The following is a 19,087-nucleotide window of genomic DNA, read 5'->3' as shown; positions in this document are numbered from 1 at the left end:
TGTTAGGCATTTTTATAATGATGTGTCTTGGTGAACTTCTCATTTGGCTGGGTCATTTGGTGTCCTGTAAGCTTCCTGTATGTGGCTGTCTATCTTATTTCTGATATGGGAGAAGTTTTCTGTAACTATGTCATTGAAAATGTTCTTTATGCCTTTAGTTTGTATCTCCATGTTCTCTTCTCCAATGATTCTAGGTTTGGTGTTTTAATGTTGTCCCAGAGTTATTGTATTTTCTGGTCATGCTCTATAATTTTTTCCCTTTTCTGCCTTCTGTGTATTCAAGATCGTATAGCCTGGCTTCAGTGTCAGAAGTTCTGTCTTCAAGGACTGAGGTTCTATTTTCTACACCACCTAGTCTGTTACTGGTGCTTTCAAGTAAGTTTGTAATCTGATTGATCTTGTCTTTCATTTATAGGAGTTCTCCTTGTTATTTTTTCCCTGTTGTTTCTATTTATTAAAATGATCTGTCATCTCTTGTAATTCCTCTTTTAATTCCTTCCTTAGATCTTCTTTTAGTTCCCTGAACATTTGATAATCAGTTTTTTATAATCTTTCTTTGGGTTCTCATCTATCTATCAGTGGGTTCCTTTATTGGGGAATTGTGGATTTGTGGGGAGATTTCCTTGCCTGTTTTCTCATACTTTTAGAAGTCTTGGTCTTGTGCATCAATTGAAGTGGATTCCCCTTCCTCTTTTTTTGTGTGTGTCTTTTGTGTGTATTTATTTGTTCTGGGGCTTCTGTTTTTGATGAATGGGTAGATGTCAAGGAGTGAGACCTAAGTTCCCTGTCTGGTTGTTTCTCCTTGAGTACTTGTTGATTGTTTGGGGCTTTTTGTCTCCTCTCTTAATTAGAAGTGATGTAAGGGAATATTTAGTTCTACAGAAAAATCTCTAACCTGTGAACTTTTAGTGTCCATATAGGTTCTCAGTACCTCACAGAATAGGGGCAAACTGAACAATAATAACAGCTGTTGCAAACAACAAACAGTAAACAGTATTAAATACCCAGATCCTACTCTGACATCTTCAGTGTTAATTGCCATCAGTAAACAGGAATGGTGGGTTCATCAATTGTCAGCAGTGAAAACAATAACCATGAACTAGCTCTGACTTTAAAGCAAGTAGCAGGTGTCAGCTACATCAACCACAGCAGCAATGATTGTATTAGCATTATTAGTTGGGGCAGGGTTATTAAATCATTTAGTTCTGAACTATTGTAAAAGTACAGTTAATTTGGGGAAGAGGAAATACATTAGGAAGTTAGAACTTTACAATTTCAGAAAGTAAACAAAGAATGTAGAAGAGCAGTAGCAGGTGATGTTTATATAGATGGAAGGGAAGAAATAGAAAGAAAAAAGTGCAGTATTGGGAGAGGGAGAGAAAAAAACAATAGAATTAGGCCAATAGCAGGAGAAGATAAAGTTGAAAGAGAAATAAGGGAAATAAACACATGAAAGTAATCCAAAACCAAACTAAGATATACAATCCAAAGAACACAAACCCTCACATGATAATGCTAGGAAAAGATAATTTAGGTTTCAAAATGCTGAATGTAAGAGAAAATAAGACATAGATGTGTGCATCTATGTCCCTGAAAGATTAAGGATAGCCAGAATTCACACACATGAAAGAATAAGAAAAATTTATGTGTGTGTGTGTGTGTGTGTGTGTGTGTGTATGTCACTATATATAGATAGATAGATAGATCCAATATCTTAGTGTAGACTGAAGGTATCTTCTGCACTGAAGTGTTCAAAGTATTTGGAATGGGTGGTCAGTGTCCTGTAATCTTTCTTACCAGTTATTCTTGTGCAGGGCTGGTGGATATTAACCCCTCCCTGTTTTTGTGTTGCTGAGTTGCGAGTTGGAATGGCCTAAGATTGCAGTTGTTTGATATAAGACTCAGTTTCCCTTCTCACCAGTATGGGAGGGTGGGTTTAGATGTACAGTCAGTTTGCATTTTGAGCCTTGGTACCAGATCCATGTACCCTCAAGGGCACTGCTCCTGCAGCACATTCTGTGAGGGGCTGATCTGGCGGGTGGCACTGAGGTCTATCAGGTCTTTTAGGGCTAGGTTGAAATGTGCCTTCTTTGGAGAGACTAGGTTGATTTGCCCCGAGGGCTAGACTTTGGCCGATCAGTTCCATGGGATTGGTTTTCAGATGCCTCACAAGAAATCCATTCGTGGGGCATGGGGGCTGATCCTGCACTCACTTTTGCCCCGGAGCTCTGCCTTCCCAGGTGTAATTTCTAAGTGTATTCAACCCACCAGCTCCAACCCCCACACTGCTTTGACTGGTCAAGTAAGCCACCAGACACAAAGGCTCTCCTTTGCCCTTCTAGCTCGAGTCCCCCAGGTACCGTCCACTCCATGCCTATTTCTCTCACATTCCACCAGATACCACTGACGTCCCATGCTAGGCACCAGGATACAGTGGCTGTATGTGGGTCTTTTTTTTTCCCCTGATCTCCCAAGTATCACTGATGTTACACTGGGCACTCTCTCCCCAAGGTGACTACTGCCTCAGTTCTCCATGGCCAGTTGGAATACAGTGTGGCTTATTTAACACACAAATGTGATTATCAAGGACCTCCACGATTTGCCACCTCTTAGTTCAGATAAGTTAAGGCAGTGTTTTTGATCTCAGACTTCCGTGTACCAAGACACACTGCAGCTTTGTCTACTCCCCTTTCCTTTGCCTGTAGTGGGTTGGCTCTGGCAACTCCTACAAGTAGTTTTCTTCATTTTATTGTATCTAACCTTCTGAGACTCCAAGCAGCTCTGACTGTCTAGTAGGAAATCTCTGTATCTCCCACCTCACTGATAAGCTGTGTACGTGCTATGTTGGTCTCAGGCCACAGAGCAATTTGAAAAGCTACTGCCTCTACTCCACCATCTTCCTGTGTACTGTCAGCTGTCATGAATTCTTATCTTGGAAGGTTTTTTATTTCCTCTTCAATTTTAAAGGATAGCGTTGCTGGATACAGCAATCTTAGTTGACAGTTATTTTCTTTTAGGACTTGGAACACGTCATTCTAAGCCCTCCTGGCTTTTAGAGTTTGGGCTGAGAAATCAGAAGTGATTCTGACTGGTTTACCTCTAAATTCGACCTGACATTTTTCTCCTGAGGCTTTTAAAATTTTATCCTTATTCTCTGTTAGGCATTTTAATTATAATGCATTGTGAAGAGATTTTCTTTTTGATCTTGTCTATTTGGGGTTCTGAACATCTCCTGCAACCAGATGTTCATCTCATTCTCAAGTTTTGGAAAACTTTCATCTCCAAACCCTCCTCAATTCTGGTCTCTTAATGTTGTCCCTGACTTTTTGTATGTTCTGATGATGGTTCTTTTAATATGGTATGAATGTTCAAGGCTGCCCCCTTTATCATCCAGCTCTGAATTTCTCATTCATATCCTATACTGACTTCCTTAATTCATTCAGCATATTTTTTTTGTGTGTTCTTGGAATTTTGATCATTTTTATAATCATTCATTTGAATTCTTTATCTGGTATTTCATCCACTTCAATATTTTTGGATCAGTAGTTGGTTAATTATGAACTTTAGGAGGTGTCATGTTACCTTGTTTTTTCATGATTCTTATATTCCTGTGTTGGGTTTTATGCATCTGTTAAGAGTGGATATCTCTTCTACTCTTCTGTGTTGACCCTTTGAGGGTACACCCTTCACTTGCCAAAATGTCCTCAAGTGATCCAGGCTGAGACACCCTCATAGGTGTGGAATCCACAGACTTTGTGTTAATTCACTCTCAGTTTGCTGCAGCAGTGGATATCTGTGAGAGGGAACTGAATGCCTACTCCTAGGCATTTCTACTTGTGACTGTTTGTTAGTTTGGATTTTTGTCTTTTCTATTCTTGGTATTAAAATATAGCTGAAGTTAGAGGGTCCTCAATTTGTGTGTAGAGCAAGGTGCACTGTCCTTTTATTGAGTTTACTTCCACAGAAGTCTCTACCTTGTGAACTTATAGTGTCCCTGTAGTTTCTCAGCACATCATAGAATAGAGGGAAACAAACAATAGGAACAACCAATGCAAACAATGTATGGCATTAAAATAAATACCTGGTCCTACTATGACATTAATTACCTCAAGAAAACAGGAAATGGTGGGCTCAGCAATTGCCAACAACAAACACAATAAGTAACCATGAACTAGATCTGGCATTAAAGCAAAGGACAGGTGTCAGCTATGTCATCCACATCAGTAATAATTACTACAGCATGAATAGTAGGGGCAGTTTTGATTTTGTTTTGGGGTACTGGGGATTGGATCCAGGAGTGCTTACCCACTGAACTACACATCCCTAGCCCTTTCTTATTTTGAGAGAGTCTCACTAAGTTGCTGAGACTGGCTCTGAATTTGCAATCTTCCTGCCTTAGCCTTCTGAGTCACTGAGTTTGCAGGTGTGAGCCACCACACCCAGAAGTTATATAAGCCAATAAGTTCTAAAAGATGGTAAAAATACAGTTCTTTAAGAAAATTTGATAGGAAAGCAGAAAAGAGTTTGCAATTTCAAAAAGTGAACAAAGAATGCATAAGAGTTATATCTGGTGATGGTTATAAGGACAGAGAAAAAAATTGGAGAAACAAAGTAAAGGAAGGGAATTTGGCTATTGGTAAAAAGAAAACTAGAAACAAGAAAGCAAAACAAAAACCATGACCCTCAAAAGACAAGACAAAAAAAGCATACGTTTTTAAAATGAGGGGAAAAAATGTTTGTGTGTATGTGTTTGTGTGTGTGTGTGTCCATGAACCAAACAGCATGTTAAGAACACACACAGCCACAAAGGGGAAAAAAAGATTCTTAATGAAAAATGAAAAAATTTTGTATCTACCAAGGTGTTCAAAATAGTTGATGAGAATTGATGGTCACTGTGTCCAACTTCTTTCTTTCCATTTTTTCTGGAGCTGTATACAGAGAGAAGAGAAGGGGAGGGGAGGGGAGAGAGATTGTGCTATAGAGCACAAAATCTGGGGTTGTTAGCCCCTTCCTCCTATTGTGTTCCTCACTGAGCTGCCAGCTGTCATGGCCCAAGACTGAAGCTGGTTGAAATAGCTCTCAGCTTCCCTTCTCACCAGTGTAAGGTAGTATGGAATGGGAAGTACTGTCAGTCAGAGTTTTGTCTGCATAGATCAGCTGGATGCAGTCCCCGGGTGGGGCTGCTGCAGAGTTCTGTGGGATGAATTCCAGCCAATGGGTCTTAGGTCTAATCACACCATAAGGGCTTTGTTGGGTGGTGATCTAATCTCTCCAGAGCAGACAACACACCCTTAAGACATGGCAGTTGCTGATTTATCAGAAATCTGGATCCCAGGAGCCTCTCAAGAATTCTATTCTCCAGGCAAGGAAACCAATCTTCCACAGACTCTGGTGCCCACTAACTCAGCCCTCCAGGGCTTAGTCCCTGAGAACACTCACTCAGCCCACTTCAGCTGGTCACGTGAGCCATCGTGAGACATCTGATTCAAAGAGAAAGCAAGTTGGGTTCCCCTTTGTTTTCCTGACTTGAATTCCCCTGGGTACAATCTTTTCTGTGCCTGTTACACTCACATTCTTCTAGGAACACCCTGGGCCACACAGTAGGTACTTTGCAGGACAGGATGACAGTGTTTGCGGTGATCTCCTGATTCCTACAGCAGCATCCAGTTGAGAAACAGAGCACTTTTCAAACACCAGTTCACACTGCAGCCTGTGACTCAGCTAAGTGCAGGCTACTTTTCTGATCTTAGTTTTTTCATACCAAATCTTTCTATAGGGTTTCTGTTGTTTCCCTCCATGGTAAACCAGTGCTGCTGCCTCAGCAGGCTCAGCTCTAGTGTACTTTTTCTTCTTTGTTGAATGTACCCAGATTTCTGAGTTTCTAAGACGCTCTGACTGTCCAATGTTGAATTTTAGTGAAATCCCTTTCATCAACCTCATTGAGAAGCAGTAGTCCTGCGGTTTGAATGCCGGTCAGAGCAACCAGGAACATAGCCTTCCTCTATCCACCATCTTGAATTGTCTCCCCTCCCCCCCACCCCCACATTTTTTTAAACTTAGATTCAGTCTCCCTAAGTCGCTGAGGCTAGCCTTGAAGTCCTCCTGTTTCAGCCTCCCAAATCGCTGGGATTATAGGTATGCACCACCACACCCAGCTCACTCTGGTGATCTTAATAGCTACCTGTTATAGTATGTTAATGAGTGGTTGCTTAGATAGGCTAATCAACATTTTTTTAGGTAGTTTAGCATCTCCAGAAAGCATATTACAGTCAAGGTAATAATACTCTCCTAATACTCTCCATTTGACTACACAAAGAACATAAAGGAATTTGCTTACCCAAGTGAAAGAAGTTGAGGGGGGTTACCAGGGCCCCAGTGAATGCTAATAATTCACTGCTTCTCATGCGCTTCCCTGTCCTAGGACCACAGAGGAACAGGGGCTGACGGGACACAGAAGAAACCTAAAATATAACCCTCTTCTCAACAAGCAAGTAGTCTAGTTGAGAAAATGGTATAATGGTTATGAAATAATCAGGCATGAACTATAAAAGTCCCAAAATTGGTCAGGGGAGATAGGTAGTGAAGTAGGTGCCAGAGAAGGGTTAAATCTGTTAACAAGTCTGTTAACCAGGATTACGGGTAGGTGTCCCTGAGTCTGTGCTCACTCTAGTGTCTTCCCTCTGGGATGTTTATCCAGTGGACCACCTTTCTTCCCATTCTCCCCTTCCTTTCTCTTTATCCTCTTTCTCTTCCTTCCCCGCTTCTTCTAATTCCTCACTTCCATTTATCTCCTTGGTTTTCCTCCTCACTCCCCTCTCTCCTTTCCCTGTCTGCTCTGTCTGGTTTGGAGAATGTTTACTGTGAGGTGTCTGAGTGTGCTGACACCATGCACTGCCCAGGGACAGCAAGAATGAACAAGATTTGAAGGTGTGCTGAGGGCTAAAAGCTTACACTGTAGGAGGAACTCTGGTTTCACACTTGGCTTCCCTGACTCCACAGCCTTGACACGGCTTCCGTGGGCATCTTTCCAGTGCCCCACATTCAGCTTTCCTTGCCTGATATTAGGGGATATGGAGCTGACCGTCACAATAACCACTTCGATTTATTTCTGCTTGTGTCGATTGGTACATGTGCTAAGAGGCCTGGCAGGGAGGCAGTGGGCTTGGGCTTAAGTCAGCGAATCAGAAAATAAACCAAGCAGATCTTATAAATTACCTCTGTGGTGTTAACACCACATAAGCACCCTTGGTTGTACAGAGACATCTCATCTATTCTTTGTCTTTTAAATTTTAGAAAATCAGGCTTGGGGTACTGGCTTTTCCTAGCATGCATGAGGCCCTGAATTTAATCTCGACATTTCAGATAAAGATATAATAGCCAATCAGTTCTTCCTAAGTTGAATGTGTTAGGAAGAGGAAGATCCACCTGACAAAATAGAAAGTACCTTTCATATGACTCTGTGAGAGAAGAGATTCATAGCAACAAAGGAAAGACCATATTCCAAGGAGAGAGAGAGAGAATGCTGGGAACCAATAATGAAATGAGGAGAAACTAAACAGCATAGAGGATGAGGAAAGGCAACCCTGAGAAAAGTACAAAGCAATCTGCAACTTCATCCCTGGCTCCTCGGCCGGGGGCAGGAGACCCAATGCTGCCAGCATAGGGGAAGCTGGGGAGTACAAAAAGGCCCGTAATAACAGCATTCTGGCAGTCCTAACTGCAGGAGAAGCCCACGGCTCTAAGAGCTTTAAGTCCAGGTCAGGGATTTGGTCTGACAGTGTCTCCTCTGGCACAGCCAGCTGGTTTTAGAGAAGAAATTCATTACATCATTCAGCAAATGCAGAGCTCTTTAACCAGGACTCACCTTGAGAAGGGTGCTATCATAGGGACTCAACTGCTTTGGGGACATTAAAACCCAGAAGAAAACACAGTTCAGCACCCCCATGATCACCCTGCTGCATAGACTGGGTAGGAGACAGCCATGCCAGATGGTTATGGATTGAGGGAGTGTCTCTCACAAACCTGCTGGGAGGATCATACAGAGGGGAGTACAGGCTGTAGTGGGGAGAGGAGTGATAGCTGTCAGTGATCCCACCTGCTCTGACAAGAAGAGTCACCAGCTATGGGTGATTTTGAGCAGGGACCAATTCTGAAGGTGCCAGAATTGAGGCTGGTAAATTGCTCGGTTGGCAGCCTCCCCTGCCCGCCCCCAAACACAGAACCTGACGGTTTAATTGTTCCTCCCTCACCAGCACCTGCTGCAGCCTCAGACACAGTGACTTGGACATTCACCACGCTCTGGGCTCACAGACTGGAAACCTCCAGACTATACCTGATCGGCATAGAACCATGTGCCCCTAAAACTTGGTCATTCATTGAATGCAGGAGCACCCAATTACATTAAACAAACACTATTAGACATAAAGTAGGAAATGGGTCCCAATACCATAATAGCAAGTGACTTCACTACTCCACTCTCACCAATAGATAATCCAGACACAAAAGTTAAGAAACATGAGTTAAATTACAGTAGAGATCAAATGGACTTAACAGACATCTACAGAATATTCCAAATGGCTGCAGAATATATACTCTTTCATCAGTATGTGGGGCTTTTTCCAGAATAGGTCACATATTAGGCAATTATTAATAAACACAACGAAAAGCTGAGGTAATTTCTTGCATCAGATCATAATGGAATGAAACTAGAAATCAACAGCAAGAGAAATTACAGAAATTATACCAACACAGAGATTGAACAGTATACTTTTGAATGATTAAGCTGGGGTCATTGAAGAAATTTGGGGAGAAATTTTAAAGTTTTTAGAATGAAACAAATATGGAAACACAAAATAACAGAAATTGTGGGATACAGAAAAAGCAGTACTAAGAGGCAAGTTTATAGCTACACATGCCTTCACTTCAAGAAAGAGAGAGAACTTAAATAATCTCAATACATCTCAAGAAAATATATCTTAGGAAAACAAGAACCAAAATACCCCAAATCAGTAGAAATAAAGTTCAGAGCATAAACGATTGAAATAGTGACTAAAAGAGCAATTCAAAGGATCAACAAAACAAAATTGGTTTATGAAAAGATAAACAAAATGGACAAAACCTTAGCTAAACCAAAAGAAAGAGAGGAGACTCAAATAATTTAGAGACAAAAAAGGGGATACTATAACAGATGTTGATGAAATCCATAGGAATTTCAGGGAATAATTTTTTAAACTATATGATATAAATTAGAAAATCTTGAAGAAATAGCAAATTTATGGACAAATGACTCTCCAAAATTGAACCAAAGGCTATGAAAACTCTAAGATAGCAAGTAATAAAACTGAAGCAGTAATAAAGTCACCCAGTTGAATGAGATAGTTCAAAGTATGTGCATGTAAGAATGTGACATAAGGATTCCCACTATTGTGTATAATATTATGCATCAATAAAAACATTTTTTAAAGTCACCTGATAAAGGACCAGGATCGATGAATTCACTGCTAAATTTTAACAAACATCTGAAGAAGTAATACCAATGATCCTCAAACTATTCCATAAGATGGAAAGGAAAGGAACCCTTCCAAATTCGTTCTACAAAGCCAATGTTATCATGCTATGAAAACCTAATAAGGATACAACAAAGAAACTATAGGTCCCTACTCTTGATGAATAGTTGCAGAAACCTTCTAACATAATACTTGCAAATTGAATTCAGTAGCACACTAAAAGATCATACACCATGATCAAGTTGGTTTTATTCCAGTTATGCAAGAATGATTCATCATATGCCAATCAATTTAATACATCACATAAATAGAATTAAGTTTAAAAAAATCACATAATCATCTCAATACAGGCAGAATCTTTTGACTAAATCATTTGACAAAATTCAACATCCCTTCGCAATAAAATCCTTAAATTAACTTAGTATAGAAGGGTCATATCTCAACATAAAAAAGTTATATATGACAAACCCACAGCCAACACCAATACTACATGGGGAAAAAAAATGGAAGCATTTCCTCTGAAATTGAGAACAACACAATAGTGTCCACTCTCACTGGTCTTTTTCAATATAGTACTTAAAAGTTGAGCCAGAACAATTAGGCTAAAGAAAGAAAGAAAAGGGATTCAAATAGGAAAGGAGGACGTCAAATTATCCCTATTTATATATTATATAATTCTACAAGTAGAAACACCTTAAGACTCCATAAAAAGCCTCTTAGAACTGAAAAATTCAACAGTTTCAGGAAACAAAAATTAACATATAAAAATTAGTAACTTTTCTATATACCAGTACTCACTGAGAAAGAAATCAGGAAAAAAAATCCCATTCACGATAGCTTAAAAAAAAAAAAAAAAAAAAACTAGGAACAAACCTAAATGAAATGAAAGACCTTTACAATGAAAATTATAAAACACTGAAGAACAAAAGAAGACACAAAAATATGAAAATATCTCCCATGTTTATGGATTGGGAGAAAATTGTTACAGCGACCATACTAGCCAAAGTAATCTGAAGATTGTTTGCGGTCTCCATGAAAATATTGGTCATTTTTCATGGAACTGAAAAAAATCATAAAATTTAAATGGGAGGCACAAAAGACCCTGAAATAGCCAAAGCAATTCTGAGCAAAAAGTAATGCTGGTGGCATCACAATACCTGGTTTCAAAATACACTATGAGCTATAGGAACAAAAAAGCATGGTATGGCATAAAATCATACATGTAGACCAATGGGATAGAATAAAGGACCCAGAAGTAAACTTACACATCTATATCCAACTAATCCAAATGTGTCAAAAACGTGACGAAGAAAGGACAGTCTCCAACAAATGGTGCTGAAAAGACTGACTGTCTGCATTGGAACACAACTCAAAATGGATCAGAGACCCTAATGTAAGATCTAAAGCTTTTAACCAACTAGAGGATAACACAAACACTGCAAGATATTGTCACATGAAAGCAGTGATTTTGTGAATCGGATTCTGATAGTTCCAGAATAAAAGCAGAAATTGACAAATGGAATTGGATCAAATTTAAAAGCTTCCCCATAGCAAAGGAGACAACAGAGTGAAGAGGCATCCTAAGGAATGGGAGAAAGTATTTGCCAGCTATTCATCTGACAGAGGATTAATATCCATAATATATAAAGAACTCAAAAAGTTAACCAAACAACAACTAATCCAATCAAAACCCAGGCAAATGATCTGAACAGAAATGTCTTAAAAGAAGTAGTACAAATGCCCAATGCACACATGAAAAAAAAAAAAATGCTTGACATCTTTAGCCATCAGGGAAATGCAAATCAAAACAACACTGAGATACAACCCCACCCTAGTTAGAATGGCTATTATCCAAAATACAAATAATTAACAAATTCTGGTGAGGATGTGGAAAAGGAGTAGTTTTCACATACTATTTGAGAGGATGTAAATTAGTATAGTCACTATGGAGAACAGTATGGAGTTTCCTCAAAACTTAAAATGGGGCCAGATGCATACCTATCATCTCAGCAACTGGGAGGCTGATACAGGAGGATCACAAGTTTGATACCAGCCTCAGCAACTTAGCAAGACCCTGTCTCAAAACAAAAGAGCATAGGATGTAGCTCAGTAGTAAAGTGCCCTCAGGTACAATCCCAGGACCAGGAAAACTAAAAAGTATCCTAAAAATAGAACTACCATATGATTTGACTATCCCACTCCTGGATACCAATCCAAAGGAAGTGAAGTTAGCATAAAAACAGACATGTACATACCCACATCCATCATGGCACTATTCACAGTAGCCAAGAGATGGAATCAGCCTAGGTACCCATCAACATATGAATGGATAAGGAAAACTTGGTATATATACACAACAGAATGTTATTCCACCATAAAGAAGAATGAAATTTGCAATAAAATGGATGAAACTGGAGAACATCTGTTAAGTGAAATAAGCCAGGCACAGAAAGAGAGGCATCGTGTTTCCTTTCATATGTGGAAACTTAAAGAAAATAAAGATGACCTGAAAGTAGAAGAGAGGGTAGAAAGGAGGGGTGGACAAAAAGCACAATATCCTTGTATGAAAATGTTCCACTGAAACCCATTCAATTTGTGTAAGTAATCTGCATAAATCACCATAATTGAAAAAATACTTTTTAAGAATAACTTAGAAATTTTTAAACAGGTGGGAGACTCCAAGGACAATATTAAGGAGTAAAAATACATGGGCCACACCAATTTCTTGGAACAAAAGCCAGCTGAGTAAGAGTGTAGAAAAGGTGTCCGGCTATGGTGGTCTTCCGCACTCTGTGGAGCACCACACACATGGGGCACAGAAAGCGAGACTACAACCACGGCACTCGTCTCTAACTCAGTCCCTGGGCTGCCCGGGCTTCCCTGGCCGTGCAGATCTGACTCCTCATAGGAGGTGTGGGAGGGAAATGCTTTCCTCTGAGAGCAGGGCTGGATTCAGCAGCAACAGCCCTGCTCCAAGATCTAGCCCCTCCACTCACCGGGGCAGCCCTTCCCTGGACCCCAGAGCCCCTCCTAGGAAAAACAAGAGTTGAGAGAGAACCCTTGACCTCAGACATGATTCCAAGCAAATCCTGCACAAGACGTTGAATGGGTCAGTCCCACGCAGCTCAGCCTGTGAGGCCAGTGTGCTTTATGTGATGACTCTTCGATTCCCTAAGTTCTCAAGATCAAGAATGCACTGATAGGAAAGATAGGAAGGTAAGGGATAAATGAAGATATTTGTAAGGCAAAAATTATTTGGCCATAGGATGAAAATGAAAAAGAGGTTGAAATTTCTCTTGAAAAATTCCAAATTGTACAATGTCATGAAGTTTATTTTGTCAGGATAGGGGAAAGACCTAAAAAAATAAAAATAAAAAAATCAAACTGACCCGAAAGCATTTTCTCTTGTATCTTTCTCCTGGCATGCAATTATAAGCATATTTAAGGAAATTGTCCAGACTTAAGCTGAGAGCCTTATTAACTGGATATTTTAGATAGTATTTCACTTCAAGTGGTGTTTTCCATAATTATGACACATCTCTGTCCACAATATTTACATCTTCATGGCAGAATCAGGCTGTTATACTATCAACAGAAACATACAGTTAAGTACATTTGAGATTAGTTTCCACTACACTAATTTCTAGGTCTGTCCACATATGAGGTATGTTTAATTGCTGTCCAAATGAAGTAATCATGAGGATTTCAAATCCCAGTTTCACTACTTACTCCCTGTGTGATCTTGGGCAACTTATCTAACATCTCTATGCCTCAGTTTCACCCTCTGTAAAATAGGTTTTTTGTGTGATTTTTTTGTATTCAATGACTATATATATGAAAAGGATTCAGAACAGTACATGGCACCTAGTAAATCCTATCTAAGTGTTGTTTGCCTCTTGTTTTATGCTTTAAAGTGCACGAAAGATCTATCAAGTTCTCCCATTTTAAGATCTTTGCCATAGCCTGGTGGACAGGTAGATTTTGAATGTCTCTCCCTAGACTGGCCTGCTGCACATGTGGCCAGCACTCCATCTAACTCCTTAGGGCCTTCAGTGGTTTTTTTTGTTTTGTTTTGTTTTCCAATTCCCTTGTGTTGCAAATGAGAAAACAGATCCAAAGAGACTAAGAGACTGGTTATTTAATGGGAAGATGATTAGTGATCATTCCAGAACTAGGACCGAAATCTTTTGCAACTATGCTTCTTTCTTCCAGCAAGTGAAGGGTATCTTTGCTTGTTTAATGAGCTTGCTTATGACATAAGTTGTTATGATACCTTATCTCATAAGGCATTATACACACATACCCTGTGCCTGACCCACAGTAAGCAGGTGGTGGAGGCTGCCTTTCTGCTTCCTTTGTGGCTGAAGTCTGGGCTCAGGTCCATATATACATGGTATACAAGATCGAGCTGTATTTCAGTACTTGCCAGCCAAGGCTCCCCATGATTGGCTTGCCGTTTTGCTGGATGGCTCATGTGGAGGTGCCCAAGCATCAGGATGTAAGTGTGCATGAGCCAGTCGAGTCGGGAACTTTCAGGTTTCTGCTGCTGATGTGGGTAGATCTCTAACAGTAGTCACTGAAGAGCCCAGCCCTCCGTACACAGTCCCCTCCCTGCTGGCATTCACCCTGAGCACAGAGGTGTGACAGAGAACCTTACTTCCGGTCCTCCCTGCACAGTCCTGGCCCTGTGGAGGTTGGCCTCTGTGATTAAGACACTGCCTGGACCTGCTCCCGGCCCCACACACATGGCCTTGGTTACTCTGCACAAGTCACGTGCACTCTCCAAGCCTGTTTCTGCATTTATGAATGATTTTGTATCTCATTAGAGTGTGGTGAGAAAGAAAGCAAGTGTTTTGAGAACAGTCTGGCTAGGGAAGTCCTCTTGGTAACTGTCTGAATTAAGTCCCCATTCTTGATGGAAAGGTTCCTGGTCATAAGAATTCCTGGGGGTGGTGGTTGAAAATAGGTGAGCTGGGCTACATCCCAGACTGCCTAACAGACCCCAGAGGAAAGGCTGGAGGAGCTGTTCTTCTAACAAGCGGCCCAGGTGCTTGGTGTTCAGGAAGAATGCACCCCAGGGCACCCTTGGCTGTTCACCTGCAGTGGCTGACAGTCCTCGGGGCACTTCCAGCAGACCAGTGCCCAGGCCCCAGTCCAGAGCTGGTTCTTTCCCAATCTGCCTTTGACAAAACGCTCAGCCCTCTGTAGTCACTCACCTTTCTCAGCTGTGAAGTGGAGCTGCACCTTGATATCTACTCACACACCTCACACGACTGTTGGGAGAGGCAGTGAGACCACGGGCCCAGGGGGTTCTGCACGGTGCCCATGGAAAGGAGAGGAGCTCTTCACCACCACTATGAACCTCTTAATACTCTGTTCACTAGCCATCTGTGGGTTGACTGGGAATCTAATCATCCTTCTAACACGGTTTGTGGCCAAATGCATTCAGATTTCAAAATAATTCATACAAAAATTTTAGAATACAGTTTATTTCAGTTTTTCCTGAACTGCCTCTATTTCAAGTTTTGTGTATTGAAAACATATGAAATGTTTTTCATGTGAATATTAAATACAGTTGATTTGACTTTCTGGTCTATTTGGTCTCTATTTTAAATGAATCTTAATATTGTTAAATGGAAAGTGTAGCCTCTGAAATGATATCTCTATGGTGATTATGCATGAGAAATTATAATAGCTCTGATTCATGGAGCATTTCTATGTGCCCAACTCTGTGCTAAACCAGTAGCTTTCACAACATCCTTCTAAATGTTAGTACCATTTGCTGAGGCTTAAAGGGACTAATTATCTTTGTAAGGGTCATTTAACTCATAACAATAGTAGATAGAGGATTGAAACAGAATATCAGACCTCTAATTAGCCACCTTGCTTCATGAGATCCCCAGGCACACACCCGGATTGGATGTAAACACAGGAACACAAGAGCAACCACTGTATTAGGACAGAAGGACTATGGTTCATTTGTGCTTCTTTTAAAATAAAATGAATTGCTGGTGTAAAAATTACTCTAAAAAAATACCTGAGAAGAAAAAAAAATTGCACTAAAGATTCTACCTGGATCTTATGGCTACATCTAAGACATTTATTGCTGTAAGTTTGGGGTTTAGTTTCCATTCATAAAGCTTTGTGCTCTCTGGTCCGTGTTAATAAGAGATTATAAAAAGGTTTGTATGACTTTGAAAAGTGCCTTTTCCTTTTTTGGGTACTGTGCAGAGCATCTTGACCCATATTCTCACTGCCTTCTCCCAACAAGTCCTAGGAGATGTGTGGGATAGGATGCTCACCAGGGATTGGGATGTGGCTCAGTGATAGAGCACTTACCTAGCTTGTGCAAGGATCTGGCACACACACCCACACCCACACACACACCCACACCTACACACACACACCCACGATGTAGTTGCACTTCACATCTGAGAAAGAAGTTTAGGTGGCAAGAAATCTACTGTAATGGCCCCTGCTCCTCACTGACGTAAAGAATATTTCTGTCCTTAGATGAGGATAGGATACACATGGTGAGGAATGTGCTATTCTAGCTTGGCTTGGCCTTGCCAATAAAGCAGCCAGGAAGAGCAAACCCAGAACCTTCTGTCAATTCATCTCATGCCAGGCCCAACCGCTGCTCAGAAGCCAGGATAATTATGTTAGATGCTTTACACACACTCCTACAAGGAGGACACTGTTCAGCCACAGAAAACTCAACGTTGTCCATCTCCCTGGGTACGGGGTGGGGGCTTACCCAGCCTGTCACCTGCTTTAAGATGCACTCCTTTCCCACAAGCGACTTCTCTTCCTTTCTAGATATCCGCCAACGAGATCGAAATGCTTTTGATGAGGTTACCACGCATGTTCAAACAGGAATTCACAGGCGTGGGAGCAACTCTGGAGAAGAGATGGAAGTTATGTGCCTTTGAAGGAATTAAAACTACCTAACTGTGAGGAGCAGGAAGTCTTGGGAAAGGAAACTCACCAAACGCGGCCAGGCTGTGCAGCCTGAGAGCAGGAGGGTTGGGGCCGTCCAGCATGGGACCTGTGCCGAGCCATCAAAGCCTGACTTCAGTTACACCTGTGGCTTCTCTTGTGAGTGGAAATGTAATCGTGTACCAGTTCTTAAACTAAACAAAGCTTCATACTGTGACAGATCTGTTTCCTCTGAAAACCAGACAGTGATTCCACAATCATAATGATGGCAAAATCTTAAAATAGGCTACATTTGAGAATAGCTCACCAAGCAAAATATTTAAAGTTAATGATGGTGTAGCGATGGTGGTTGCTAGGCTACAGAGTTGTGTATGTAATGTATAGCTGAAATCATTAAATGACATTTTCCTGAAAATCTATCTTCCTGTTTTAGTTTAAAAAAAAAAAAAACAAAAAAAACAAACAAAAAAAAAAAAAAAAAAAGAAAAAAGTACTTTTACAGTGAGGAAAAAAAAAATCATACCAAAAGAAAACTTGAATATGTGTCTGAGCGGTTATTGTATTTTATAAATTAAGTTATATGCTGTTCCAGGGACTTTTGCCTTATTGAAGAGGCAGAAATGATGATTGGACTCGTTGAGAATGCTTTATCAAGAATATTATTTTTCTAATGTAACAATTCTCCATCATAAGTTCTTTTAACATGGGCTGCGTAACAATTTTCATAAAATGTAAATAAAGGGAAAACTAGTGCTACTGTCTTGTACTTGGTATGTAACATTCAGGTTTATGCATCAAAATAAACATTCAGTAAATATTCCTGTTACAAATTTTATAGCAAAGATATTAATTTTTTTCAATAAATATGACTTCTACCATATGGGCTTGGCAAATCATTCTTTGATATATTTCAATCCTTCCTTAAGAAATCTTTTTTCTCATTGCTCAGTCCCATCAAAAATCCTACCATTTAAAATACATAAGTGACATTAGGAAATAAAACATTTTTTTCAAATAGGAAAATATAAAAATTGTAACACGGACAGTATCAACAAATGAGATTATATAGTATTAGAGTAGATACTGTTTAAAATGCTAAAATGTAGCAAATATAATCAACATAAATTTTATCTTTTTGTCCTCATGGATGCATAATAAAGTATCCAGTTAATTTATTCAGTTGGGGAATGATTTGGATGTTTACTAGAAAGCATATAAATTAGAAAAGGAATTAAGGAATTCATACAAGGATCAACAGTTTAGACAGAATTTGGGCTTTCCCTGTTTCTTTTAATAAGTAGGTTATAGCTTTAAATTTTCTCCCTTGATTTCTCACATAAAAAAAAAATCACAAAAAAGACAAGTACTCAAGATACTAATTTAAATAAAGCATTTTTTTAGAAAGCAGCTAAGCAGTGAGTATTCTTCAACACTATATGAAAAGGTACCCATAATTTCCTGTTGGACATTGTTATCCTCAGGTACTTTTTATCAAACCTTGACATTTTAAGATACTTACTCATAATTCCCCAAAATATCTTCATGTGTTCTGTTTGGAATTGATGTAAACACTTTAAGTATAGAGATGAATAAGAAGAGATCCTTTCCCTAATGTGTTCAGAGTTCACTGGGAAAAGACATTTTATCAAAAGTTCCTCTATGGTGTGATCTGAGTGACAAGAAAGACATAATAGTGCTCTGGGATTCAGATTAAATGCCAGTATCATATTAAACACTGGAGGTCTTCCCTACCTCTGTCAATGCCCCTAGCCAACACCATCCTAACAGATTTCTCTCATCAGGAGACACAAACAAGGATACAGAAGTCACAAAGCAGAAAACATCATAAAAAATGTCATTGTAAAATTAAAAAACTAAGAGGTTCACCTGAAAAATTGAAAAAGACAAGGTGGGGGGATTCAGTAAAATGACCAGTTATGTAGACAAAGTTTATAGGGACATAAAAGAGAAGGACCACAACCTAGGCTCTTTCTAACTAGATGTTTCTGAACCTGAATTCACAGTCTCAGCCATTGCTGGGAGTCACTTCAGCAGTAAGACACAATGCAGAAAGTAAAACCCTTACTAAGAGCTCTCAATAAACAAAGCCACTTGAGGGTTGGGGCTGTAGTTCAGTGGCAGAGCTCTTGCCTGGCATGTGTGAGGCACTGAGTTCGATTCTCATCACTGCATAAAAATAGATAAAATAAAGGCATTCTGTATATCTACAACTACAAAAAAGATAAAAAATAAACAAAGCCACTTGAAAGGCCCTCAGATTAGATCTAACAAGATGATACCATTTCTAAAACACATGGTTCTGAGCCCAAAATTGCAACTTGAAGGAATGAAATGGTTGATTCACCTTCCAAAAACATTTAAGTCGTTCCTAGAGATTAGCTTCTATACTAGGAGAATCTACTTTGTGATATATCTGTTTATACTTGAAATTATTTATCTTACTTGTCCAGAAATATATCAGTCATATATTTTAAGTTTGATTATATGAATAACTTATTTTTGGAGGGAAAAAAAAATCTCCAAAATATTTTACAGACCCTCAGGTTCAGATGGGACTTTAAAGATGACCTGGGGAAGGGTCTCACAGTGACTTATGAAGTAGCCTGGAATCTAAGCATGGC

The 19,087-nt window shown here is 39.8% G+C and overlaps 1 protein-coding gene across 21 annotated transcripts in view; it reads left to right on the top strand.

Annotated features, from left to right (window-relative positions):
- ENOX1 (ecto-NOX disulfide-thiol exchanger 1) overlaps window positions 1–18,637 on the top strand; it is a 531,147-nt gene extending 512,510 nt beyond the window's left edge. For 20 of the 21 annotated variants that reach the window (XM_079136943.1, XM_079136940.1, XM_079136939.1 and 17 more), the window contains one exon: window positions 16,326–17,512. In XM_079136943.1, the coding sequence (XP_078993069.1) occupies window positions 16,326–16,457 (132 nt within the window). In that variant the 3' untranslated portion in view covers window positions 16,458–17,512. Of the gene's footprint in view, window positions 1–16,325 lie in introns of all 21 variants that reach the window. The other variant, XM_079136948.1, reaches the window with a different exon arrangement.
- Window positions 18,638–19,087: the final 450 nt, after the last annotated feature.

This window comes from Sciurus vulgaris (assembly GCF_902686455.1).
Source record: "Sciurus vulgaris genome assembly, chromosome: 4".
Lineage (NCBI taxonomy): Eukaryota > Metazoa > Chordata > Mammalia > Rodentia > Sciuridae > Sciurus > Sciurus vulgaris.
Note: the sequence above shows the minus strand (reverse complement) of the source record. Positions and strands in the feature narration are given on the sequence as shown.